The sequence below is a fragment of the Gymnogyps californianus genome, chromosome 1 (genome assembly GCF_018139145.2).
Source record: "Gymnogyps californianus isolate 813 chromosome 1, ASM1813914v2, whole genome shotgun sequence".
Classification (NCBI taxonomy): Eukaryota; Metazoa; Chordata; class Aves; order Accipitriformes; family Cathartidae; genus Gymnogyps; species Gymnogyps californianus.
Genome location: NC_059471.1, coordinates 194,376,616 through 194,404,339, shown reverse-complemented (window position 1 = coordinate 194,404,339; position 27,724 = coordinate 194,376,616). Strand labels below are relative to the sequence as shown.

Here is a 27,724-nt window from a genome sequence, read left to right as displayed (position 1 = left end):
ATAGATGAGGTTGTGCCCCTTTAACAGCAGAGAAATCACAATGAAATTAAAATAGGAGATTGCATTCTGGAAAATCACAAATCAAGTGCTTTCTGTCAAAAGTGAGGTAACTCTGCCACTCAAATTAGCATCTTCACTGCAATCAGGTCTGTTTATTATTAGGTTTTAATCCAAGTATACTGAGAGCTGAGTATTGCTGCTGAGATATGAATGCAACAACGGTGCTTACACATCAGTACTCTTTCTAAATCAAGGTGCATCAGTACCTGAATTCCTACAGAGGCCCAGAGAGAGCTTGTCTTGTTCCTCCCTTCTAGATTTAGAAAAAATGTTATTTGTCCAAATTCCACACAATAAAGTTTGATGCTGAGACTTAAGAAAAGAATACTTGTCCATGGAGCAGTCCAAAGTTTCTGAAGGGCTTCAGTTCATGCTTATGTTAATTAACCTCATGCGATCAGCATCGCTTACCACTGTAGGTACTCAAGGACTTTGAGGGCTCTTTGTGCATGACTCAGGTTTCACCAAGCTTGAAGAAATGCCTTTGATAGAGCCGTGGAGTGGCATGCACTGGCCCTGCCTCCCTCCTGTCCACCCCAAGGCCAGCTTGCATCTCACGTGGGGGCAGTGCTTCCCCATCCCTGGGTCCCACTGTAGCCCACTGAGGGTGAGGAAGCGCAGGAGGAAGATCAGCATCGCCACCAGCGCCTGTGCTCTCCCACGTAGGGAAGTCCTGTATCAAACAGCCCCTGCCAGAGCCTTGGGTCCTCCCCGCGCCCGTGGAGCCAAGGCAGCCTAGCATGGGGGAGGCAATACCTGGCGTGATCCTGTTTTAACATCCTCATCAGGAACCCTGTACAGAAATGGAGAGGCGGATTCCCTGGGCATTAAAATGCTTGTATTGAAGCTCACTTCCACTCCCTATGGGGAGAGGCACAAGCAGCCGTACACAGGGGGCAGGGGTAGCAACAGAAGGTGAACGCAGGTGTCAGCTTAAGAGAACCCAGCTGCCCTCTGTGTACATGACACACTGCCTGTACCGCAGTCGAGGAGTGAGGCATCAGCCCCATAGGGTTTCCACAGCACATAGAGCGAGCGGACACAAAGCCAAGGTAGGGAGCAACTTCACTAAAGGGAAAAACTAAATGCTTTTTGTTCTGCCCTGGAAACCCAGCATCTGAAGGAGCAATATAAAAAATGCTTTTAATAATCTGCTGTCTAATTGACTGAGAAGGTTATTACTAGCATGGAAACAAACATCATTTTTCCAAAAGCTGCCCACAAATGTCAGACTGCTTGACTGAGGAGAAAAAGCAGGACTGGTACTCTGGGCTGCTTTGCTTCTCGCAGATATTGGAGAGAACCTTAAATAAAAGCCAGGAGAATTCTTGCTGTAATGGAAAAATGAGAAAGGAGCTCTGACCCTCTCTGAGAAAACAGGCTACCAGTGTTTTAAAATATTATCCTAGTCAAAAAATAAATAAAACATCTGAAGAGGCCACATTGATTGTTGAAATAGGAGCAGCAGCATAAGCGAAGTTTAAAATATTGTCCTTTGAAATTATAGAAGTCTGCTTATTTTTAGCTTGTTAGATGCTGTTAGCTTCCTGCATAAACACGGTTACATAATAGACATAATCCACACGGCAGCAGAGGCCATACGTGCCAAGCTATAAGGTTACGCAACTGCCTCCGAGCTTGCTCCCACCAGGCAGAAAACAAAGCCTCACACCCCTCATAACTGTTCTGCTGCTTCTGGGTCAAACTTAGACACATGTGTTACAATGTACACATGCATACGCTCATTCATATACACACGTACATGTAGACATGTATGTATATTAACACACACACATATCCCCTTGTTTTCTTATTACAGCTTAAACAAGGTATTCATTGAATCAGAAAAATACTACCTTGGAATTACTCTGGTGACATTAAACAAGGGATAAACTGCTGTGTTGTAACTATTAAAAGCAACAAAGTTAAATCTCAAATGCACACTTACTTTGGGAAACTACCAAAAGAATTCTCCCCTCTTTTCTAATGCGACCTCTAACTGCTCCTTACTGCTGCGTGCTATGGTATGTGGAAAGCACGCGGTGCCATTGCTGAATAAGAACAACTTAGGGGCTTTAATCTCCTTAAGCAGTCAGTGACAGCATTGTTTTTCCTTCGTTTTTTTGAAAGATCGGACTTCTGTCTCTGAGAAGCTGTACCGTTCCCAGCCCGTATCGTTCTTCAAAGTGTACAGAACTATCGTTTCCAACTTATTTTTAGAGTAACCTGTGTTTGCAAATACTCCCGCTCTCCAAGTCTGGCCCAGATTGACAGGAAATTACTTTTCCTGAAAAGTAAACAAAAAAGAAGTTGCGGCTGCTACAGTGTCTTAAGCATATCAAAGTTTCTTTGGCAGAAAACTTTCATATGTCTTCTTATTATGCATGATATGCAATTTTAATTCACTATCATCTACAACAAATGCTTTCAGTGCAAAACTGAGGAAATTTTTAATTTAAGCAACACAATTTTTTTATCTTAGCAAGGAGTTTTAACAGAAGAAATGTACACATGCATATTTGTGCACGGTGTTACAAATCCAAACTGGTCTGAGATTTCATTCTGTTGGTTTTGTCTGAGGGCTGTTAGCACTTTTTTTTTATAACAATATCATTCCCATTTTCACAAAGCCACTGACCCTAGCAGAGAACATTGCATTTGGAAAAAGCTGATGATTCTGTTCAGCCGGCGAGCCTTTCTCATCTTGTTTCACCTGAAAGACTCAGTGGCAAAAGGGAGCTTCAGAAAACGTGTTACATATCCATGTCCCCGAGTTGGGCCACTCCAGGAGAGCTTTACCTACCCCGACTTTGGCATCTGGTGAGGCACTGAGGTCTGGGCTGGTCACCATAAGGAGCCCTCAGCTTTGGAGGAGCCCAGCAGGTGCCTTGCCACAGCAGTACCCTCCATCCTTGGACCGATGTGCTGCCCGCTGTCCCCTGCGGAGGCACGGAGGAGGGCAGAGGCTACCAGGCCCTGCCTCTCCCCTGCCACACGGACCCCGGGGGACAGGTTGGGTGAGCCACGACCGATGGTGCCAACTACATACCAAGGCTGCTTACTCACGATGTATTGTCTTGAGTGGCAATACTCAACTTACGGCTTTGCTACCACTTCCCTATGGGTTTTGCCCACTTCCTTAGCCCTGGCTCAGGTGTGTGAGCAGCGCGATGTGAGTCAGATAGATAGAGGAATCAATCTGACTTCAGAAAAAAGCATCAGGGGGAGGCACCTTTTTTTAACAAGGGATCTTTTGACCTGAATGGTTTCCCAATTCAGATCAGCGCAAGGGCACCCGAACAGCCGTGCCAGCACAAGCAGGGGACAGCATAGCATGATACAGGGATGGGAGTGAGAGGAAAGATTGGGAGTGGGAAGAAGATGCTAGTGGCACCTAAAACTGGTCAAACTGGGACCGCAGCCCCACACATCTACCTGTCGGACTGAAGGGGAACAAAATGAGTCCCAGCCTTTCCATACATTTATGAGTTGCTCAGAACATACAACATTTTATTAAGTGCAACACCCAGCAGTGGCAAAAGAAAAAGGAAATGAGCACATTTCCCCAAATTTCAAAGTTTTGGAATGCTACATCAGCAAATTTGAGAAAAGCTGGAAGTCTGTCAGTTATGCTTCTCTTGGTATTGTTTATCCTCTGACAAGAAGCAGAGGATTAGAGGACTCTACAGCTCAGCATTTGGTAAGAGTAAAGATATGGGGTCTGAGTGCATTATCATCTTGAAGCAGAGGTGGTTCAGATGAAATACAGCAAATCCTTGTTCCTATTATCTCCAGAAACCAATGCCCACTTCCCAGGATCAACTATGCTTTAAGAGCTGGTTCTAGCTAAGGACATCATTGTAAAGGTTATAGCACAGTTCTCTGCTGCTTCAAACTCTCCCTCCTCCAAATAATTCTACCACAGATAGAAATTGGATCATGTCTTTCCAAAGACTGGACTGTACAACCTGCCTGGAAGGATCAATGAAGTAACAAAAAAAAAAAAGGAAAACATGCATTTTCCCTGCCTTCCAGGTAGCTGGGCTTTGCAAGGAAGCCTATTCACTTGAATTTGATTTCAGTATTCAGACCTGGATTAAGTGAATCAATTAGTTCATTGCTTATTTTGAAGACTAGTATTAATTTAATGGTAACAGAAGGTAAAAAATGCTCGTTACCAAGGTTTTGACTAAATTTCAGATTTCTCCACAAGGAAGAGGAAAAAAAAAGACACCAGGATGTCAGTAAACCCTCCAGTGGAGGGGTGCTGAGTCCCCCAGTGAGCACAAAGCACCCACAAAAGAAGGGAAGGGAGCAGAGGAGCCTTTGGCCTCCTTTGCTTTCGTGGCAGCTGGCCCGCTGGCCCTGCAGGGTGGTGCATGCTCCGTGGTCCTGCCGAGCGTCAGGCTCCAGCCAACCTTGCATGATCCCATCCTGCACCCACCCTGGTACAGGGCGCTGATGCAGCGCCACATTGTGACCCTATCCTGATAGGTGGCCTAGGGCATAGTCACCTGCGGAGCAAAGGGGATCAAATGCATCTGACTTTGGTACTGGCTGGTGTAGTTAGCGGTCCCACATGGGACCACGCAAAACGTGGGAGCCCTTATATGCATCTGTGCAACCTCTGCCTGCCCTCAGTCAGCAGCACGGCTGCCTCCAACCCCACCACTGGTAGCTGTACTTGTAAAGAACTTCCAAGGACATTGTCTAATGGTAAATCTTATTTTCTTTACAAAAGAAAGGGCTCTAACTAGCTGAAATAGAAAAAAAATCTGTAAAATTACATTCGCTTAGATACTTGGTTCCTTCAATAATTATTAAGAAGCCTACATGGTCTTCTACCTAAGACAACCTGATGATGATGATGCAGAACTGGGCTTGTGGTTCTTCACAGAAATATATGAGCCAAATTCAAAAATCTTTGTTTCCAGGCAGATGTACTACCACAGACACTTACACACTCTTTTGTGTGAAGTGATAACCTAGATTAAAGAAGAGCTATTGGGCAAATTTACACCTGACATAAACTGACAGAGCCCTATGGACTTTAATAGGGCTCTGCCAGTGTATCCTAACAGAGAATATACATCACAGACTGAATCAGGAATATTGCCACTTCACCCACAGCATTTGTATAGTTTGTATAAACTTCCCACAGAGTACCAGAACTTTAGCTGATGAAGACCTTTTGTCAGTTTAATTGAATTTATGCTATCCAAATAAATTGTGTGTATGTCACAACACAGTTTATAAGTCTACAAAAATAATGGAAACACTTTACAAAGCAACACACAACATTTTAAAAACACATTTCACTGACACAGCACATGAGGATTACAGCATTTTCACATCACCTTTGGTTTCAGAACACAGGACAGCATTACAGAAAGCAGGAGCATCCATTTTAAATACAGACCTACACTGGTGGCAAATATTTAGCAAAACTGGGCTAATCATTTCTATGCTCTCAATACACGAAAGTATGTGTAAGTTCCCCTTGAAGTTTAGTAAACTCTGAACTGAATAAAGGAGCTAAAGCAGAATATATATATAATCAATAAAAAATATTTGAAAAGGTAAACACCCTAGCTTCAATCTAAAGGCGTAGTTCTTAACAACTGTCAGTTTTTCTAAATTTTAATTTTAATCCTTTCTCTCCCACACCAAAATAATAACATTTTTTACCTTCACTTTTGCTGTCATCCATTGCCATTACACACTACAAAGCAAAAAGTCAGTGGCAAAGCTCTCCTGTAGCTTCTCAGCACATGTCATTACAGAGTGGCTTGCTATAGCTAGCACTAAGTCTCTATTTAACTGAAGTCAGTCCCATTTCAGTGTCTAGGTTTAAAGGCACATAGGACACCCCAGCAGATTATAATGCATAGAAACATGTTAATGTTTAAAGTAATTTAGGGCAATATCAAGAAGGAGGCCTGGCTAAGGGCCAGATTCAGACTTCCTTACTCAGTCGAGTATCCTCTCCATACAGCCTTGCTGATTTTAACCAAACTGTTACAGGAATAGAGTACTGTGTAATGTGAGCAATAAAGTCTGGCCACAAATGATCAATACAGACACTAGTCAGGGTAACCCACTAGGTGTGGGTTTCTTATTAATTTCTGCATCCATGCTCTGGAACAGTACTCAGTTCAATGCATCATATGAAAGCCTCAAAAAAAAAATTATTTTAGTATCTTCCCTAAGTCAGAGACACGTAGGGAATGTCTTGGTTTTGTCTTCAATTCAATGAAAGCATTCATTGTTTGTTACATTGAAAGGCTGTGTGGAAGACAGATAGGTCTTTGATGAAATACATTTGTTCATACATGGACATGGACCAATGAATAACTGCAAATGGACATGCCACAGCCTGACAGCATGGTGTGTTATGGATGCTAAATTAACCAGTAATCAATAGTTCGTTAAGCTATACCACTTCCAAAGAGGTCCCCATCTGAAGCCAAAGGCTGCAAGCCAAAACATTGCCCATGAGTAGAGTTCTTCATCTTCTCCTCCCCTGCACAAGGGAGACGCATACCGGCAGCGGAATCTGTCAGCCTGTTCCTGTTTCCCAGTCGCTGATCAGTCAGCTTAGTCGGGTGACTGCACGAGAGTGGTAAGAGAGCAGAGTTACCAGACCTGCATAGTTAGCAGAGCAGAAAGCAAAGACCTGCAGCGGCCCCAAAGGCAGCAGTGATGCCAAGCAGCAAGGCTGCCTGCTTCCCAAAGGGTCGGAGCGAGAGGAGAAGCGCTCTCCCATCACCTGCCCGGGCAGGAGCACTGCAGGGTGCTAGCTGCCAGTGCCACTCTCAGAGTTCAGGAGCCCCTCACCTACACGCATATACGTTCTGCTGGTTGGCTGGTGCAGTGGAAAAATGAACATTTGACTCAATGACTGGCAATTACAGAGATTTTCAGTCAAACAGTACCTTTGAAACTGATGGCACAAAACTACCACTGGAAATACTGATACCTCTAGAAGTAATATGAATCAAATTAGGCCTTGAAATACTGAAATATACATTTTTTAAAGTGTGCATTGATGTATAACTCTATACTTTTCACATTGTCCATGCAGAAGCAGTAGGAACAGTGAGTTGTGGTGGATGTGGCTCTGGGCACAGTGCTGCTGCTCACACAAAATGCCATTTGACTTCAGCAAGAGCTGCAGCGAACAGTTTGTAATCTCTGGTCCATATGAAGGCTTTCCTCATCACCATATGTTAAATCATCCAGCCCTGAAACAAAGGTGCTCTGTGTCCTTTTTTAAGATTCTACATGGATGAATCCTTGTACAAGTTTATTCAACTTTTTTACTCAGGTAAAGCTTCCACTGTCGCAGCAGAAGTTTTATCTGTTGAACGTATGAGTAAAACGAGTTAAAAGTAAAGGGGCTGGTAAAAAAGAGGGGGCTGCTTTCAAAATGTTTAATATCTAAAGCAATTCCAGGAGCGGGAGATGAAGAAAACAGAATAAAACTATTTAATCAACAATGCCTTTTCCCTGTGCAATAAAGACTTGCTAAGGAAAAGAACTCTTAGCGGCACCATTTCTTATTTCCTTGCACTGCCTCAGAAGACTTCAGTGTGCGGTACAAAGCAGAATAAGCTGCATGGCTCCTAAAAGGAAGACATAAAGCTTTTGTTTTCTTGATCTACTGAACACAACGTGAACCCAGCGCTCCATTAGCCTTTGGTCAGGCAATTCACAAAATATTCCTGTCCAGCCCTGGTAACACTGACACATGAATCTCTGCCTCATGGCTTCAATACTCTCCAGGCTGGGTTTACCAGTCACCTGGAACCTGGGGCCCCTCTCTGAGTGATGGGCTTGGATCTTAAAAGTAGTGGGTGACAAATGGAGGTAAGCAGAAGAGTTGCTGGTTTTGCGGATACATCTTCCATTCTTCTTGCACAGGACTTTGCTACAGAGTTTGGCTGCTGAGGTCACATTAATGACATAATGTCCTAAGGGTCCGTCAATGTACCGTTTCACAGTTGAACAGCTCTCCTGTAAATAATAAAACACCATGACACATTTCTCAGTAGCTAGCATTATGTCCAAATTTGTTATATCTAAGAAGATGCTAGTACAAAACTGCTCTTGGCTAAAGTAACCTGTTGAGATAAATCCTATTGGATTTACATACTGGAGTAATCTATTGGGCTTAAGTGAGCTTACTTCCATGGGTAAGATTAGCAAAATATTGACCTTTACTATATTGTCTATTTGGGTGCTTGGTAGAAACATACGGTATTAGACTGGGGAGGAGTCCTAGTAAACAGAAAGAGAGTTTATATGCTAATCTGAGACTAACTAGTTCTTTAAGTAGAGATTTCTGGTACCGGTTGACAAGGAGCCGTGCATGGGACTAATAGGTTTTAAAGCACATATTGAGCCACCACTTTGGTCCTGATCTCTCCAACTCCTTCAGTTTACAAGGATCCGCATCATTTTCAGAAACCAGCACAGAAGTTGCTGCAATTGCGGCTAGAAAGTTCCAGTTCAGATTTCCCTCTTCCTCTGCCCAAGTCAGTGGTGGTTTGCCAGAGACTTCAGGAGGAGGAGAGCAGACTGCATGAAAAGCAGAGTGGGCACCAAAGGCCAGCCCAGGTTTAGGAGTGGGGGCTAGCCTGCTGTTCCTCCTGTGAAACCCCAGTGCAGCCTCCTGCTTCCTCCATCACTTCAGGAAGGATTATTTGTGAAAGCCTGAAGAACCTGGGAGGAGGAACTAGGCCTTTTCTTGTGGTAACATTATTTTCCATGTGTCATTTCAACACTAGTGACCAGAGAAAATACCCCCCCTCCAGATTCCATTCCTTCTCTGTGGATCTGTACAAACCGCCATAGCAACAAAGTAGAGCACTGTAAAACAAACTGTGCTTATATTTGTATATTATTGCTTCAAAACATGTCTTTCTTCTAACCTGGACTCATTATTCCACAATGCTACAAATGACCTGCCCAAAGCAATGTGCTCTGAAGCAATGGGACTTCTCAGCCTTACAAAAATATAGAACTAATGAGATCTGAAAGTAGTACTGAGCCACCGTCCTCAGTTGCTGGCTGATGACATCGATAAAGATAGACAGGCGCTACGGAGGGTGTGGTGGCAGAGAAGACGTATTGAGGTGATTCCTAAATACTAATAAACCGATATGACCTACCTTTGAGCTGGCATATTGCATACTGCCCCAGAGAACAACTCCAGCTGCTCCCAAAGCCGCACTTTCACCAATGGTATTGACCAGATCCATCTGAAAAAGAAGGCCAAAACCAGACATCAGAAACCAAAGATATAAAAATAAAAATAAAAATAAAAAAGCACTAGGGTGTGGGCATCACTTCCCTCCGCCCACCCCCAGAGGAGACATCGGTCCTGTGGTATATTCTTCACAATAAAATCGCTATTTAGTTTAGAAAGCTCTTCTGTGTACCTCCAAAGGTTTGCATAGGTTGCATTCATGAGTGTGACTACTAAATATTAAAATCATTATAGATTATTCACAAGGGGTCCTCCAGCCAAATTGGTGTAGTAAGAATTGAATGATCTGTTTTATCTACCAGTCTTTGAATGATTACCATACCTACATAGGCACCATTTTCGGCAAGTGATGATAAGTATGATCCCACATCATTGGATCACCCTTACAGTGTCTAACTGCAGTTGATGATAGGCTTTAGGCAGGTGCCTAACTTGTGCTGCTTTAGCCATGCCAATAGAGTTACAGAGCTGCTGTTCCTACCAGCATGAATGCCATTATTCCAGGAAACATATCTTTGAAAAACGAGCCTCTCCCAGTGCTACATTGTACCAAATGGGAAAAAAAAAGCACACATTTGCATGCTGACTTAACCATGTCCACTTTTAGAGCTGCACCAATAAGCAGTTGAGTTACAGCGATAGCAGTAACACAGCTCTACCAGAGCACAGACTGTGCGTACAACAGAAGTCACTGGTGCCTTGCCAACAACATAGCAACGTACCTTCCAAGGGTCTTTTAAAGCCATTCCCTGAAACCGTGAATATTGTGCCTAGAGAAATGCAATTAAATCTTAGAAAACATGGAGGAAGGATCTTCTTCCACCCCCAAATTTCAAGGCATGATCAATTACATCTAAAACCATTTCTGTCTACAATAATTGATTAGAAAGTAATTCCTTATCAGTGTTTGTAATGACAGATATTACAACATTTCTTGATTTGATGAAGAAACAGCAAATTCCTTTAGAAAGTTAGTGATGGTCTTTGATACAGTCTTTTCACCTCTTTATAGGAGAAAACAATCCAAAAGACCAGCCAAATTCTCACAATATGGTGGTGGCACCTTAGAAATGCAAAATGATAGAGTAGAAGAACCATGTTATTATTGTTAATTACTACTAAATAATTTATTTCACTGTGTAAGTGGGCCTGTTGATTTACCAATGCATAGTTAAGGAGTCCCCATTCCTGAAACATTTATGACCCAAGAGATATAAAAGAAGGCACAAATAAATGCCTTGGGAAAGGGAGAATCCACTGAAGAGCTGAAGACAATTACAGAGAAGCCAGAGCGAGCAGTGACTTTGACCCTTAACTAAAGGTTGCACAAAACAGTGCAGGAAAACCTGTAGACATCTGAAAGAGTAGAGCTTGCCTACTGGCTCTTAGTGTAGGGTTCAGAGTGATCTAAAGTGTAATTGGTCTTGCCTGAAATTCATGCTGCTGCTGATCATCCAAGCAGTCTTTTAGAGAATGACATTACTCTTAAAAGTATATAGTCCTGTGCTAGTTTTATAAAAGGATAGTGGTGTGGGCTGCAGGTGTTACTTTCATGTGGGAAATGGCGGGGGGGGGGGGGTGTCCGATGGGAATTAATTTATCAGTTAAAAAAAAAAAAAGTATGTGAATTACAGATCAAAATATCAAATGTTAAGAGAATGTGAAATACAGCCTGACCTCTTGGTAATGAGGATTCTCAGGCTTTCCTCATCTGCAAAGCATTTTATGAAGATTACCCAGATACAAAGGCTGGACTGTGATTCTACATTAGCTACATGATGGTTGAGTGATTTAGCACTAACACAGTTCTGATCTCATTAACAAATTAATGAAACCTTTTCAGACAGCCAAAATAAATAATCAATAGATATTTAGCATTGCTGGATGAACTAAGACCTGAGCAAACCCTGAAATAAAGATTTTGTAAGTAATATGCTTTAGAAGTTAGGGTGCTTGACCAGGAGTCAGTAAATCCAATATTTATTCCTTCATATTCCACATCTTTCTTTTGTTACTTTTAGAAATCATTTAGATTCAGATCCACAAAGGGATTTCAGCACTTCATATCTAATTCATATGGATATAAAATAATCAGAACCAAGAGCATGACCCTTAAAGTTCACCTAGTCCTCTGGGTGTGTGAAGTCCAATGGCACTGATAATTTCACAACTGAAGTTCCCGAGGCACATATGCTTCCACTTTTCTGCACATCTAGAATCACCACCTCGCCAATGCTGAGAAACTCAGCACTTTTCTCAGGCTAAGGCCAAAATCTGGCATTTGATTGGAAGGTATATTCCCCTAGGGATGCTTAAAGGACTCTTATAGCACCTGCACAGGTGTTGGATGCTGGTGAAAACAGCAGCTCACTGGAAAAAAAATTGTATGGGACTTCATTTAAACACTCTCCTTACATTTCCTCTTTTTGTATTCTTTAAAACAAAAGTCAAGTGCTAACAGTCCTCCCCAGGAGGAAAGAGAATTAGAAAGACATGGGCTGAATTTTTCTCTCTTCCCTCATGCTTAAAAGACACATCATCTCCAGTTAACCCTCCAGCAGGGGTTACCTTCACCGTGAGGTTACAGATGTTTAGAGGGGTGCCATTTCTCTTTCTGATGCCATTTCACTTTGCACCAAATCAATGAAGGTTCAAAGGAGAGCAAGAGAAACAAGTGAGAACCTGACTACAGCTTATGATGAATTCAGCTTAATAATTAGGTAACTTGCCCACAAAGAAAGAAGTAAGGTTTCTGACTGTCATTTCTAGGCATAGTTACATCTTTTACTGACTGACTGACTCATGTTCAGTACCGCAAAACCCATCAGCACAGAAGGGCTCTTCCCTGAATAACCTATGAACAGGAGGTTGCACCCTCTCTTTTATTTTTACTCTCTCATACACTTGTCCTTTTTGGTCTGGTGATTCCCTAACTTTTTCCTGGTGCCTAACACAGGGTGCTGGATTCATCCTGAGCAGGCTGGGAAGAGAACTGAGCCAAGATCTCCCATGCCAGAGGTGGGTGCTCTGACCAGCGGACAGTCACACAAAGATGGAGGCACCATCACCACCCTCCCCTGCCACCGACAGGGTTAGAAAATAGAAGTTTCACCCCCTATTTGGGTATTTTAGGAAAAGGAAAGATAAGTGCTTCTCATAATGGCTGAGAGTGGCAAATTGGGAGCAGAGGTGGGGAGGTGCCTCCATGAAGCCCCGAGTGAGGCACACAAGCTCCACCAGTGGCCTCAGACACAGCAGTCCTGGTTTCGGGACTGAACCTAGCGCCGTTCCTCACACAGCACAGCTTGGCATTAGTGGGGGCTCACTGGCATGGCTCTTCTGTGTGAGTGTAAGAAGCACCTCATTTGGAAGAAAACATGCAAGTTTAAAAAATTTTAGATATCATTTTAAATAGGAGCATCTTGGCATTTATGTAGGTGGGGAATCCTATTTTACTCCTTGTATCAGACCCTCATCCATCCATGTTAGAGGACTGTCCTGAAGAGCCAACTTTATGGGTCAGCTGCCACTTAGGGGTCTGGTATTTCTCCAAGTGATAACCAAGTCAACAAAGCCTCTTCCCTTCTGATGCTCATTCTCGTTCAAGCTTTTGGGGGCAGTGTGCAACAACCAAAGATCCTCAAGACTATGCTGGGCTATCTCTGACTGGACAGCTGATTTGGAAGGGAGGAGGAAGCTCCAGTTTCTATTAATGCTTCTCCATATTTTGATCAGCCAAGTCGCTGCATTGGACACTAAAAAAATAGGAGATGAGCTAAGACATTTCAGTTTTGGTGCTTGAAAGGAAACAGGACAGTCAGTTCTAGTTATATGTCGAGGACAGAAAAATAAGTACATCTGTAATCTTTCCTTTAAATTTTGAACATCTTAGTTACAGACATGCTTTTTCTGTATTCAGGAATGGTGGTGCAAGCCTGGCATGGTTGCAGGGAATGGTCTCTGTACACGTGCACACCTGGTCATCAGAGAAGACTATCTGTAGGTGAACGAGAGAATTGTTGTCCATTATTCATCATTTGTTAGTTGTCATCCTGCTTTATTAATGACTTCAGCCATCTAGTCAGGAAGCACAGATGCTACTTCCCTCTCCCACACACTTAGTACTGAATTGTCAAGGCAGATAGTTTCTAAATACCCTACAGATGGCAAACTGCTTATACACATTTCTAGCAAATACAGAAACCTTTCCTAATGATTGGGATCCCAATTCAGAATTTATAAATTGTTTCCAAGAAAAAAAGCAGCACAAATTTCTCAGATACCTTATGTACAAATCACCTGATTTCCAGGTGCAGCCAGGGTGAAAGGTACAGCACACATAGCTACAGCATCCATTTGGGACCTGGGTCTTTCGTCTTTCTGAAAGTCTGCTAGACCTGTGTCTCTCCCTCAGTGACTCTGACTCACAACCATTCTTTCTATTTTCTTCCACTGTGATATTTACTGTATTTTTCATACTGTACAGAAGGGCTTACACACAAGGCTTGAATGTGTCAGCAATTATTTCTGTTGGACCAGAGTGTCACAGCTCTTGCACAGCTTGATGGAGCAGGACAGCGGTTCTCCTGGCCCAGTCCCTGTCAGAGCTCAGGTATCTATTAGCCTGCTATCCCAATTTTGCTATGGCCATTTAGCCTGGATGTCATTGTACTACCCTGGCTCCTTTCCTTGTCACATTCATGCACATTGTTGCTGGATCTTGGAGGTTTTATACCTTGTTTGTAGGTTTCTGAGCATCACTTAGGGGCATGTCATAGGTGAAATGAGAAGTTCCAGTCTAGTCTAAAATCTGAACACACAAAACCACATTTAAAATATCTTGGTGGCTTCAGGGCTATGAAGGACAACAAGAACATTATTTTCCTCATCATTCCTATTTAGAGGTTTCTTAAATGCAACCCTGCAAGTTCCTGGCAGTCCCCAAGCTGTTCGCACAGACGATGTGTATAGTCTGGAGACACGTCAAGCCCTGTCTCCATGGCTGCCTGCAGAGCTGGGTACTGTCCCTGTTAGAAAACATGTAGTGGAGCATAACCCAGAGATGTTTCTCTGGCTATGCAGGGATCTTCCCTGGCGGCAGAGTTGTAAAGTGATCTTTAAAGCATCCGAAAGTAAATGGCTACATGCAATTGAAAAACAGGCCAGTGAGTTAAAGAGTATAACTTAAGAGGAATGTCACTCCAAATTACCACTGTACTGTTCAGAAAATAGCTTAAGGTAAAACAGTAACTTTATACCACCACAGGTTTTGAACTCGTGGATAACTGGTAACAGCATGTTAGTTTTCATAGCTTTCAGTAACATTCGTGGTACTTTTATATCAATCAAGGGACTAATTTATATTATAAAAATGTATTATTACAGCCCTTATTTGAAGAATGCTCATTTATTTCACAGCCTGAGTTCTTCAGAGAAGGTGTTCTGGGTGAAATCCTGCCTGTACTGACCCCAGTGGCTCCTTGCCCTCAGTGGGACCCAGCCTTGCCTATTTGCCCATGAATTTCTGAGTCAGCTAGGACCTGCAGTTTCCACATCACACAGAAAACAGCTCCAAAGAGTCCCTGGTTGCTAAAAATTAGGCAGACTGAATTCATGATTGCTCCTATGTACCATTTGCTTCCTGGGGGCAGCCTGAAACACTTCTCAGGCTATCGGGGCTCCACCATGTCTCCCCAGCTCCAGCTCCAGGCTGAAGGCTGCATGTAGCCTGTGGTTTGCTGGACTGACCGTTGCCTTTTCCCTTGCCCCTTCTCTCCCTCTTGCTGTTCTGGTTTGAGTCAAGAACGTGTTTCTGGCAGCAGCAGAGGCGAGCTCTCATGTGGCTCTCCATAAACCAAAGGGAGGGAGCACCCCTAGACACCCTTAGCCATCAAGGGGTTGTTTGCATGAGCTTCCTGCCCCAGATTTCCTCCTCTCTCATGGAATTGATAGCAATCAAAGCAAAACCTTTGGCACTTGGGACAACTACTAGAGAAATGAATAAGCATCTGTGCCTCTCTATTATGTGCATAAACAAAGTCAGAGCCACAATCGTCATTACATATCCAGAAAGTCTGGGATTTGTACGCATACATTTTTACCATCAATGTTGTGGTCACTATGTATTTATTGCACTTCATCATTGGTTGAAGGAACATTGCATGACTCAAAAACTTGGTTTCTTTATTAAAAGGACTCCACAGTGTTAGCACTAAATGTTGGATCGTGAAGATATTTGAACACGCTGTACCTCTAAAAAGCGAGATGGCCAATGCTCATCATGCAGGAGTTAGGAACTCCAGGCCAGACTAGTTTAGTTGACTGGTTTATTTCTATACTGAATGAATTTACATTCAGATAAAGAAACAAAAAAGCCCTGAGGCTCCTTTCTCATGAAAGTTTATCTTTCCATTACACTAATTAGTTTTAAACTTCACAAAAATTTGTCAAATTCATTTCACAAGCTGTCCTGAAGAATTAAAATATCAGAATGAATTACTTCCTTAAGGAAATGATTTCTTTGTACTTTCTTTCTAAATTACCCTCATTAAAAATAAACTACGTTATCCTACAGAAGTAGACCAAAGTACTGCAATATTAACTCTTGAAAGGTGTAGAGTTTTGTACTGTGACTACAGTCCTTCCTTTTAGAAGGGCTGCCTTAAATATGAAAAAAAAATGTATAAGTGCTTTTATACAAGGAAAACTTTTAGAAAGTATTTTTTCTAAGAGGCTGTTTCTAATCTCTAAATTTCTAAAGAAGTCTGTCTGCTTACCTCTGTTAAAACATGAAAAGTATAGGCATAAAATGGTCTGGAGTAAACAAACACAGGCAAAACGTAGTCTTTTCTAGCAATTGAGGCAACACGTATTGCCTCCTTAACCCGATAGCGAACAAATTTTAGTGCATTTGGACTTGACTTCAGTATATAATCCAGGTATATAGAAGGGTAGAGAGCAGTGCTTTCCTTCCACAGCCAAAGCAGGAGGTCATTGCGGGAAGACTCAATGGCTGGACATTTCCCCGTGTATGTTTGGGGGTGTTCTTTGTAATCATAATTGTAGCAGTCTGGGTAAAGATAGTAACCCCACAAACCGTTTGGTCTCATATGCTCAGCCAGAAGGATAGTGTTGTTCATAAAACTCTTGCCAGCATTTTCAAATTCCTCTTTAGCCACTTTCCTAATTTTGTCCTCTGACCACTGAGGATGCCGTCTCCTAACCATCTCAAGAGATTTATTTCTATAAATGCTTTTATTGCCCCAGTTCCTGTCCCACTGGGGCCTCCAGTTTTCCCAGTCAATGACTGCAAGTCCCTGAAATTTCTTCATGGGTATGCAATAGTCAATGTCAGACTTTGCTTTATTAAGGTGTTTGATAAGACTTTCGTTCTGGGGCACCCCTCCATTGACAGGATCTCCGTTATCTGAGTAGTAGGGATAGTATCCCAAATGAGTGTGATAGAAGATTGTCACATTGGATCCACTCAAAGTCTCATTGGTGTTGGATGCAATGTCAAAAACACTGAGATCCAGGTCCACCTTGTACCGCAGCCTGCACTGCTCGGTCGGCGCATTCCAAACAACCATGAAAGGCTTGTGCAGAACCAGAGGGGCCCGTGCCGGCTTCGGCACCTGACCATCAACCATAGTAAGCAGCGCCATCACTGCTAACCATTTGACCCAAACAGCCATGGTATGTTTTTTTCTGGGAAATTGTTATGATGTGTCCTTGAAAACAAAAACGAGAGAAGACATGTTAGAAGGGCAGTAGCCACCCTGGAGGCAGATAGGATGACAAAGGGATGTCTTTTGGTTTAATTTGGTTTTGTTAACATTATACCCAGCACAAACAGAGAAAAGTGCAAAACTGTGATCTTGTAAAAATTAAGTCTGATTTCAAATGCTTTGAAAGACTTTTTGATAGACTTCACTGTCCAGAAGTATGTTCTGATGCTCAGCTTTTTTTTGCTTTCTTTCTTACCCAGACACTTCCCACCGTTGATTCAGACCTTTCCTTAACACTTATTTGCTCCCTGATATCTACAAAAAATGAGTTAATAAAAGAATAACTTAAAACAACAGTATAAAAAAGAATGTGCTACTCATTTGAAATTTCAGCTTCCAAGCATGTTCTGCTACGGTCAGTCTGACTTCCCTAGAACGTCATCACAGTGGGGCTAAGACTTTCTTTACTATCTGTATATGCTAATGGTCACAATAGGAAAGGTAATTTAAACAAAAGGCAGACACTTCTGTCTCACACAGATTAATCAAGAGAACTCAGAATCACTGCAATTTTCAGCATATCTGAAAAAAAGAGTATTGTTATCTACCCCTGAATTTAATTTTCATTTTCTAAATGAATAGATGCAAGAGTGATAATCAATCTGCAGGCTAGAAGGGTGGTACTATTAATGACTTAATGGTTTAAGCTACTTATTATACTGAAAGCAAATTAAATATCAATACGTTAAAGAAAATAAATTATGTTAAGCGGATCTGAACTAGCCAGAAAAGCATGCTGTATCTTTGAAAAACGGACCTAGTCAGTAGAAGTGGGGGCTTATTAGTATTAATTTTCCCTTTCAGGGTCTGTTGTTTTCCCTGACAGTCAGACTGGCTTGGGGACTGCTAGTACTCTGGGAGCTGCCAAAGCTGCAGGGCTGCTGGCACCCCGGGCACCTACACCCCCACTTTGCACCCCATGGGGCAGCTATTCACCCGCTGCCCGCAGTCGGCTGCTCCAGAATCTGCCCCTGCTCCTCTCTCTTCCTCAAGAAGCACAGCTCAACTCTGTCCTGGGTTTGTCATTCAGGTCTCTTCGCTGGGGAATACAGTACCTGTTATTGGTGCTGATGAGCAAACACTACACAGTGGGGTCCAGCTGATATATCAGCTTGAATCCAGAGATCATAAAAATTGTTTGCTTTTATGAACATTACTGTATCTGTAGTATGACATGGTTTATCCTCTCAGTTGTTATCTTCTGTCATTCACCTGTCAAGTTTCTCCATTTTAGTCACATGTTAAATCACTGCAATCACTGTCTGCATTGCAGGTTCAATTCATGCGCAAGCCATGTGAATTTGAAATGTCCTGAAGCTGGACATTTCCCTAGTTTTACATCCATTTTTAACGATTTCTTTCCTTGCCTGTAAAGTCAAACCCAAGTTATCCTATCACAATTAGCTTAGATTCACTTGTCCCTGGTATTTTCTCACTCAGTTAACATCAGTTAATCACTTAACTCCTTTCCTAGACAAGGAGAGCTCTTCACACCTACCCATGCATTAGCTCACAGCCGGGATCCCTAGGCTTCTTGCTTTCCAAACCAGTATAGTCAACACACCACTCTAAATACTAGATTTTGTAGTACTCCTTGGATATTACCTTTTAATCGGTAATGGGATGCCAAATCTACAGGAAGGCTGCAGGTACCCCTATCCAAATCTGCCAGCAGACTTTCTAAAGAAAAAACTTTTCCACTGTTTGAAAATTTATTGGCTCTCGTAAGTGATATAATCCAGGATTTCTCCCCCTGTCATTTATCCTTCCTTGCCATTCCTCCATCCTATGGGTTTGATGTTTCTTTTCCTATCTGCCACTGCTTTCCTGATCTTCTGCTTTTCCCTTAAATCTCTACTTTGTCCTTTTATCTCCTACAAAACAGCCTTTCTCTCCTCTATCCCCAGTCTTGTGTTTTTCCGTCCTCAGTCCCAGAAAAGCATTGAGTCCCCCCAAGCAGTGGTCTGGTACAAGAGCACCTTCCCAAGAGGTGGAGGAAGGCAATTTGCATTAAGTAATGGCTAGGAGCGATAAGTGAAGAGCAGGACTGCAAGAAGCCACAACGCAGGACTCCCCAAGAGCAAGCCCTCATTAGCAAGCTAGAGATTTATGCTCCTGTTGTTTCCTCACCCACTCTCTGGCTGCTTGCTTTGTATGACTAAATATAGATTTAGCACCCAAGTTTTAAAACTTTGCTCACAATCCTTTAGATCCTATTAAGGATAACATCCTTGAGTGAAATGGGCCATTGCTACAGGCCATCAAGCTGGTACTACGTACAAGCATGCCTGTTGGAAAAGGATGCCAGGTTATTTTCACTCCACTGATCCGCTGGAAGGAAATCTTATGCTTGCAACTGGTATCTTTTTCTCTGTTTTGCCTGCAGAGTCTTGCATAATCATCTAAGTAATGTCATAGGCTGGGAAAAAATGAACAAACAAAAGCCACAAAAAATGCCTTTCCCTTCCTGTTTTATACAAACTGATGAATGCATCACACTACTTCGCACTCCTTCTTTGATGCGTAAGTCATGCAAATGACTTAGTACACTTGTAAGTGCTTTTTCGTGATTTGGACTGGATTGCTTTGCAGTACATGAGAACAAGCCCATATATAAACAAAGATTTTCCCAAAAAGTGATAGCTCAGATGAAATGGGAAGAGCACCAGGAGAGAAAGAAAAGACCTTTAGTGAATTTCTGTGTAAGAAAAGATCTGGGAAAAGATCCCAGCTGCCTATTCCCACAATCCAAATGCTGATATTGTTCAGCCTTGTGTTATTATGTACATATAATTAGATCATTTTGTCAGGTATTAATGACTAATACAGTACAGTTCTTGTCTAGATCTGACAGCCCTAGGCATTACAACATTGCAGATAATAAATCATAAGAGAGAGAGGGGCCAGGAAATAATAGTGCAGGATAATTTTAATTTATATTTTTAGTTCCTGGGCAATTCTTGTCACTGTCCCTGACAAGGCTTTAAATCACAGAATCACAGAATGGTTGAGGTTGGCAGAGACCTTTGGAGGTCATCTCATCCAACCCCCTGCTCAAGCAGGATCACCTAGAGCCAGTTGCTCAGGACCACGTACAAAACACCACAAGTAACAAAATGAAAATGTTTATCTCAGGACATGTTGAATAATTCTCGAGGGTCTTTTGACTGGATTGACCAAATCTTCGCTGAAGTTGTGAAGAAGCCTGGACACCTTGCTTAACTGCAGGCATGCAGATGTCTGCACATGCAAGCTGAATCCCACAAAAAAGGGCAGCAATCTGTCTAATCCTGTTCAAGCTGTTTAGAAGTTAGGGGTCTGGTCAAGGACAGTCATTCAGGGTCCTCCAGTGAATACTGGACTCCCAAAGCTACTATAAATTCCTTATTTAAAGCTATATGGAATTAGTCACCCAGCTATCTCCTTTAACCTAGAAGAGGAGGTGATAAGTGCATAGATAGCATGCCTACCTTTTAGATGGCTAAAGCATCTCATTGCAAAGCATCTCACTTTTCCTGCTACTTTATATTACATACAGGAGACATTCCCATATACACAATTCCTTAAAGGGGAGACAATTCCAAAAAATTGTCCTTTGAAAAAGTTCCAATCCAGTTGTATTAATCTGCAATTAATTCTGATGTTATTTGCACATGGGAATTTAGTTACAGATGCTTACTTTTTCTTTAAAAAGCCATCTGAAGCCAAGTGAAACAAGTTTTAAAAGAAACAGGTAAGCCTATAGTTCTGAAAGAGGGGAAAATAAATTATCTGTTGTTTCACAAATGCATGAAAAAACCCTCTAAACAAGAACAAAACATCTTTTATCACAATTTCCACTGCTGTATCTTTGGACTATGGCCTTTTTAGTCTCATGCATGGGCACTAATTGGACTGCTTTAATCCCTGTTTTTTAATGAGCACAGACACTAACAATTCCTCCTTGAAGCTCATTATCAACCTTGATTCAAATTCTCCTGTTTTTCTGATTCAATGACATATTACCATGGTTAATTTAACTTCCCAAAGATGCACATAGCTTTCTGAGGCACTGCAGTGTTTTCAGAGCAGAATCTGTTCTGTTTCTGCTCTAGATTCTAAAAACAAAAATGAATTCTTCATAAGTAAAAGAAGTGGGGCCTGATCACAAATCCATTGAAGTTGATGAGATATTTTTTGTTGTATTCAGGAAACTTTGGATCATGTTCTCACTGCACAAAATAACATGTCGTTTTCTATTTGCATCAGTTTCTGCTATGCAGTTTAGGATGAAGCGGGTTATGGCTGGATTTCAATGTATCCTTTAATAAGTGTGGTGAAATTCGCCATTGCTCGAATAGAAAAAGCGAGTTCATTTCTGCACATTCCTTTCATTATTTTTGTAAAAAGAAACAAGAAAATGTTTGCTTTTCCCAAGCAAATGCTCTTAACTTAGTCCAGCCTTTATTTCAACTGTGTTTATTGGTCAGAATTCCACTATATTTCCCTTTCCAAATAGTTGATAACAGCTGAACTAGGCAACTTAATTGTAGACTTTGATTCTAAAATAAATAGCTTAAAATTAATAAAAATACAGACTCTCACCCTAAAGAAACCTATTTGCACACCATGTGTTCCAATACAGCCCAATGGTGTTCTCCAGACAGCCAGTTCTGCTTCTCTGCTGGTTTTTGCACTGTTTTTGCACGGCGTTCTTTGCACTGTAACACATGATGTTACAGCTGGTACTTCCGATTATGATTCATATGTTGGTCATATAGGCAGCCAATGCAACTTCATAATAGCCAGCAAATGCATCCTATCATTTTATACTCATCTGTATGCTGACTTTTCAAGGAAGTATAATCCATACATTTAGCTATAATATCATTCTGTGTTTTCATCTTCTGCTGAGTTTAATTGTTCTTGATGCCCAAGGTTTATAATCTCTTCTGGATGAACAGTTTATTTGTATGGACGTATTTGCTACTCAGATTTATCTTGCAGGAGTGGAACATTTTAAGTGTTTTGACTACCTATGCAGTTTAATGTCAATGGGCAACAAGATAAGAAGAATTGTTCTTCAATCAAATAAGCATTTCATAGAACTTAAAAATCTTTCAATGTATACTTTAGTTAACAGTTGATGTTCTGGAGACTTCATTTCATTATCATTGTTTACCTGTCAGATGAGAAACTTACAGGATATCTATGTAATATTTGTACTCATTTTGAAGAAATCGGTGTAATTTCTCCAGAGCTATAATGGCAAAGTATGACATAAGAGGAAAGCAATTTTAAGCAGAAGTTGCAGTGAAGCAGAGAGAGTATGTAGATTTAGACCTAATTTCAAGTAGGATTAAAAAAGATTGTTTAGTTGACATTTCAATCTTTCTGAAATATCATAAAGATGATCTTAAAAACCAAATCACATTACAGTTGTAACACCTGGAAGCCCATATCCTATAACTAAGTTGGGCTTATCTCACTCCTTCAGTTCAGACAGGGAAGGAAAAACTACACTTTCAGTTTCAAGACTGTTGAAATGTATGCAATTTCATGTGCAGTAGGAAAGTAAGAACTCACAGACATGTGGTTTTACTTGTGAAGTATGAGTTAGGCTGCACATCTTTCATTGAACTCCATAATTATTTCAGAATTCAGAAACATACTTTGAAAAAACAATAATCTGGAGTTCCTACAGTAACAGCCACTTCAGATTCCCTCATTAACCAGTATCTGACTAACATAATTTAAAATCCAGAATAGGAAAGAAGTACAGTTAAATAATAGAAGAAAGGTGATTTTTCCAACAGAATAGTCACGCTTTGTGGCCTAAACTAGATTTACAACACTTTACCAAGCTTGCTTTCAGCCTTTCAAATGCACTATTGACTCCTGTCCTGCAACTGCTGAGTGTAGCGCTGCACTTTGTTTCATTATAGATATGCATTCATTTTAACTAGTATTTCTCGTATCTGTAGGGAAGCATTTTGCTTGGAAAAGAAATTAAATATGATAGCACTTAAAAAGGAAATTAATGTAACTGGATTGTTTGCATTCCACTGAGGAATGTGCAAAATTGGCAGCTAAAAGTAATGTCCTTTTTTGAATGTAGGCTGACCACATTTGGGGTAGAAATTATTGTTGTGGCTAAGAAATATGGGCATTTCAACTGTATTTAAACATTTTTTCCACCATACAATCACATTTAAAAGCACCTTGCAAATAACTTGAAAAATCTTGTGCATTGATACATTATTCTCTATGAGGTATGATTTATATGCACACAGTATGCATTTACAAGATACCATGTGTTTATCTACACATGTATGTATATTTCTCTGTCTTCTTAGGAAATAAGGGAAAGACCAAATCTGTCTGTTCTGTTTCTGTCTTGCTCCCTCTCTGCTGTTATTCTGTTTCAAAATTATGTAAAAAGTCTTAGTTTTCCTGGTTTTGTTGAAAATGGCTTGCATTAGATAAGTTTTGTAAGACAGACACAGACTACCTATCTATCCTTAATCCTTCTATGGTCCAAAAGTGTAAAACTGCATTAGAGAGAGATTAAGTATTCACTGCATCCTCACCACTATCAGTTTTCAGTCTGTTGACTCACATGTCTTCCTAATTCTCCAGCTATATTTCTCAGACTAGATTCCAAGTTAAAAAGTGAACAGAAGAAGAATAACACTAAAATGTTTGCAGTCTTCCTTACAGATCAATAAAAGTACAAAAATGAACATACAATTGACTTTTTCCTTTGCAATTCATATTACAGTTCACTTCCAATAGGTGAACAGAGATACCAGCTTGCAAGGCATGAAGTAGCATCCCTTTATTTCTGTGCAAAATATGTGAAAAGAAATTCAAAGAGCAAGGAGATGGGGATTCAGGTCTATGCTATCACTGCTGACATTTTTGTAAACTGTGGATTATTCATTTTAAAGCAAATGGAAAACGCCAGAGGACATTCTTGGGCACGTATCACAGTTTTACAGTAAGTCATATTTGGGCCAGAGATCTGCTTAGGCATTTCCTGTTTAGCTTTATTGTTTCTGTTATGTGCAGCTTGTGTCATGCCTTAAATTGAGAGAAAAGACTGCGAGGAAGCATGGGAATAAAAGAGAAAAGAATTAGCATTGAAAAGATATTCTTCCCATGGAACCCATAATTCTTCTTTTCTATTAAAAATAACCATTTTAGTACTTCATGTGTCCTGCTCTATCCTAGTCTACCTGTAACGTCTTTGTCGGATAGTCGTTAGAGGCCAGACTCTTACATCTTTATACACATTGTTTCTTAGGCCAAGTTGTCGCATTAGTACCAACAAGACTGAGGGCTACTCAGCACAATAAATGGTGATGCCGTTTCACCCCACCCTTGGCCGTAGGACTGGTTTCATAGAAGTACAAATCACTACTTAAACTACTTTCACTCCGGTATAAACCTCAGTAAAACCAGGAGACTCGTAACTTTTCATTTCCAGTTTGACTTTTCATTTCCAGAATGACAGAGGTTTTAGTTGTGTTTAAAAGTGAGAAACGGCGGCACAGGTTAGTGAAGGGCAGAAAGGTCGGGCTATCCCAGCTCCCCGGTACCGGAGCCAAACCCTTGGTGTAGCCTGCAGCCAGCTGCATTCATTCCGCTAGGCTTTGCCACCAGAAGTGCTCTTTTGTCCATGCAGTTAAGGCTTGGGCTCTGGTCACTTCCAGATTTCACAAACACAGATAAAGACACCTGCATCTGCGTGTTGTCACCAAAGCGCCACTGGTGAAATATTTGACATTTCCCCTTCCACGTGTGCAGTTTAGGCACCCTAAACATCTACTGGTCCAATGCTCCAGTGCTGCGACAACTCTGTAAACTGTCTCAAATGCCTTCACATCCCATGTTTGGAGCCTGCATCCTCTTTTTTTTTTTTGGATCTGGCCGTTCAAGGCTGGGTACAGCCTGCTCAATCACAAATGGGTGTGCTGGGGTCAGCTTGTCCTTGCTTCGTGCTCCCACACAAGCAGTGGAGACTGCCTGGGCCGGGGATTTCCTTCCTTCCTGGCTCTTCTCCCTCACCGCCCCACTGCCTTTAACACAGGGACCTCAAACTGTTTTTCAAATGTTAGTTCTTAACTTCCTTCTGGAGAGAAAAATGTTCCCTATTGGGATACTGAAACTTTTCAGTGATTTACTAGCAAATCAGTGACAGAGGGAAACTTAAGATACAGGTCATGGTTCCCAGTACTGTTTTAGTTAGAAGACTGTCCTGTCATTTTAAATCACTGCAGATTATTGACGAAACTTTGAATACCTGGGAAAGATAAAGTAATATGGTTTAAATCTGTCTGTGCAATAGAGGGAGATTAAATATAGATGTGCCACAAACAGTTTTTCAATTGCTGAAGGACTGAGTAAAAGAAGTATTTTTTGAGTGGATGAAACTATATAAAATCTAGAGTATTATACCATTTTATGTATCTAACACATATTAGAGTGCCTCTAATATATGAAGCACTGATCTAATTTTTTTATGAAAAAGCTTGATGTATTGTTATTTTCAATTCCATTCCATCTGATTCTATTGCATTATAAACTGGAGACAAACATATTTTAGAAAAAAATATTCTCAACGTTTAAAGTTGTAAAGTTTTTGTTAAAAGTATAACCTTTTATATGCAATTTCAATATTTATTTCTTCCCCATATGCAAAGAATAAAGGGGAAAAAATAAATTGTATGTTTTTGCCTCCTCGAGGAGCCATAGTGATTGTCAGAGCTGTTAAAGCCGTAATTCCCTGAATAATTAAGACTAATGTCCTCAGCAGTGTTTAGTACACTGTTCTTCTGGCTCTGGCCCTTGATGGGTGAAAATAAAAATGCCTACCAACAGTATTCTGAAAAGAAGTTCTTACTGTTTTATAGATTTTCATTTTAATTTATTCCTAAATACTTTTAACTGAAGATTGTGAACATTAATTGGCACTAACAGAATACATCCTACTTTCTGGCATGTAATTTTAATAGCTTATAAGAATGTATGAATGGGTAATACTGTACAATAAATAATACATGAGTTTACATTGTTGTGAAGCATTTAAAATAGTTTAGCTTCTTTCACACCATCTGCTTAATTCACATATTCGTTTTCTGAAAGGTTTATTGTTATTAGAGGCACTTATAAAAGAGAAAATTAAGTCAAATTGATAACACAGAGAATTCCTACAGTCAGGCCTTGGCTTATTCCTGAGAAGATGCTGTAAGCTAAATTAACTTTAGCTCTCTTGAAGATAAATTCTGCTTTCAGATGGTGTAATTCAAGAAAATTCAATTGAAATTAATTGAGGGGTGTAAATCTGGAAATATTCCAGTTGAATTAATGGAGTTATTAAGCATTTATAATCTTGTGAGAGGAAATTGTGTCCTTTAGTCAGCTAAAAAAACCTAGTATGTTGGCAAATGCTTAAAACAGTTGTGTATTTCCACTGTAAATCTCTGCTTGCAGTAAATAATTCCTATTCTTTGGATAACACAAAAGGAAATGTTACACTTTACCGAACAGAAACTCAGGACAATTCAGATAATATGCGTAAAGCATTTGAGGTGAAATTAACTTCAGACTTTATTTGCATGCCAATACACAGCTTGTCTGGCATCTACATTGTCTCAAATAAATGAATTAAAAGTATCTCTAGCTCTACAAATACCCAGCACAATATATTAACACAAATCATTAATAAACAGAACTCATTGTCAAACAACTAACTGCATCCTCTTTTGTGGTCCTTTTGAGATTATTTTAAAATACACTGTTTGTAGGTGATGGACTGCTTTACTGTGAGTCATCTTGAAACAATTACCCTGAATGTTTTGCTTCTAATGAAAGAATTATTTTTTAATTTTTCATATGGGATTAAATACATGGCCAATATATGATTAGCTGCTGTCTAGGTGCGTAGTGTTGCATGCATAGCCCAGTACATTTAAGTGTCAAATTGATTAATCAAATTCTGAAATATTTTTGAAGTCAAAACATTACTCTTGTTTTTCAGATGTGAATTTTATTCACAGACAACGTTTCAAGATCAGTTTTCTGATTTAAAATTGCTGTTACACATTGGAGTGTAAAGCACCAAATAGCTATTTGACAGAAAATAAAGAAATAAAATATAGTCCAGAATTGACAGGCTACAGAAAATAACACAGAAAGCCTTCCTAACTGGTAGACTATAAGCAGAAGTGAAAACTTTGTCTTTACTGATTATTAATTAAGTAAATAACATGGCACTTACCTCTACAAAATCAGTGAACAGCAGAAAACTTTGGCGGAACAATTTACAACAGCTGATGTGTTTGTCCCGGGAATGTGCTCTTCCTAATGAGTGGACTTTTAACTAATGAGAAACTGAGGGCATCTGAAGATAAGGGCAGAATTTTACTTAAACACTCATCATGCCATTGCAAAATAAGTAAATAAATTCATTAAAAAGTTAGCTGTATTACTTGTAAGCAGCCTGGCTCTTGCTATAATAATTTTGTATCGCCTACTTTTATGGCCTGATAAGAGAACGACCGGACTGGTGTTTGAGAAGAATTAAGTTGTGTTTTGAGAGTTACATGCTCTGGACTCAGCAGCA

General features: G+C 40.7%; 1 protein-coding gene across 1 annotated transcript; it reads right to left on the bottom strand.

Annotated features, from left to right (window-relative positions):
* Positions 1-7,647: 7,647 nt before the first annotated feature.
* On the bottom strand, positions 7,648-17,025 carry LOC127027114 (hyaluronidase-1-like). Its single transcript, XM_050912580.1, has 3 exons — positions 16,108-17,025; positions 9,234-9,323; positions 7,648-8,076 (listed from the first exon to the last, which is right to left on the bottom strand). The coding sequence occupies exons 1-3, from the start codon at positions 17,023-17,025 to the stop codon at positions 7,648-7,650; spliced, it is 1,437 nt and encodes a 478-aa protein (XP_050768537.1).
* Between the last annotated feature and the right edge of the window lie 10,699 nt (positions 17,026-27,724).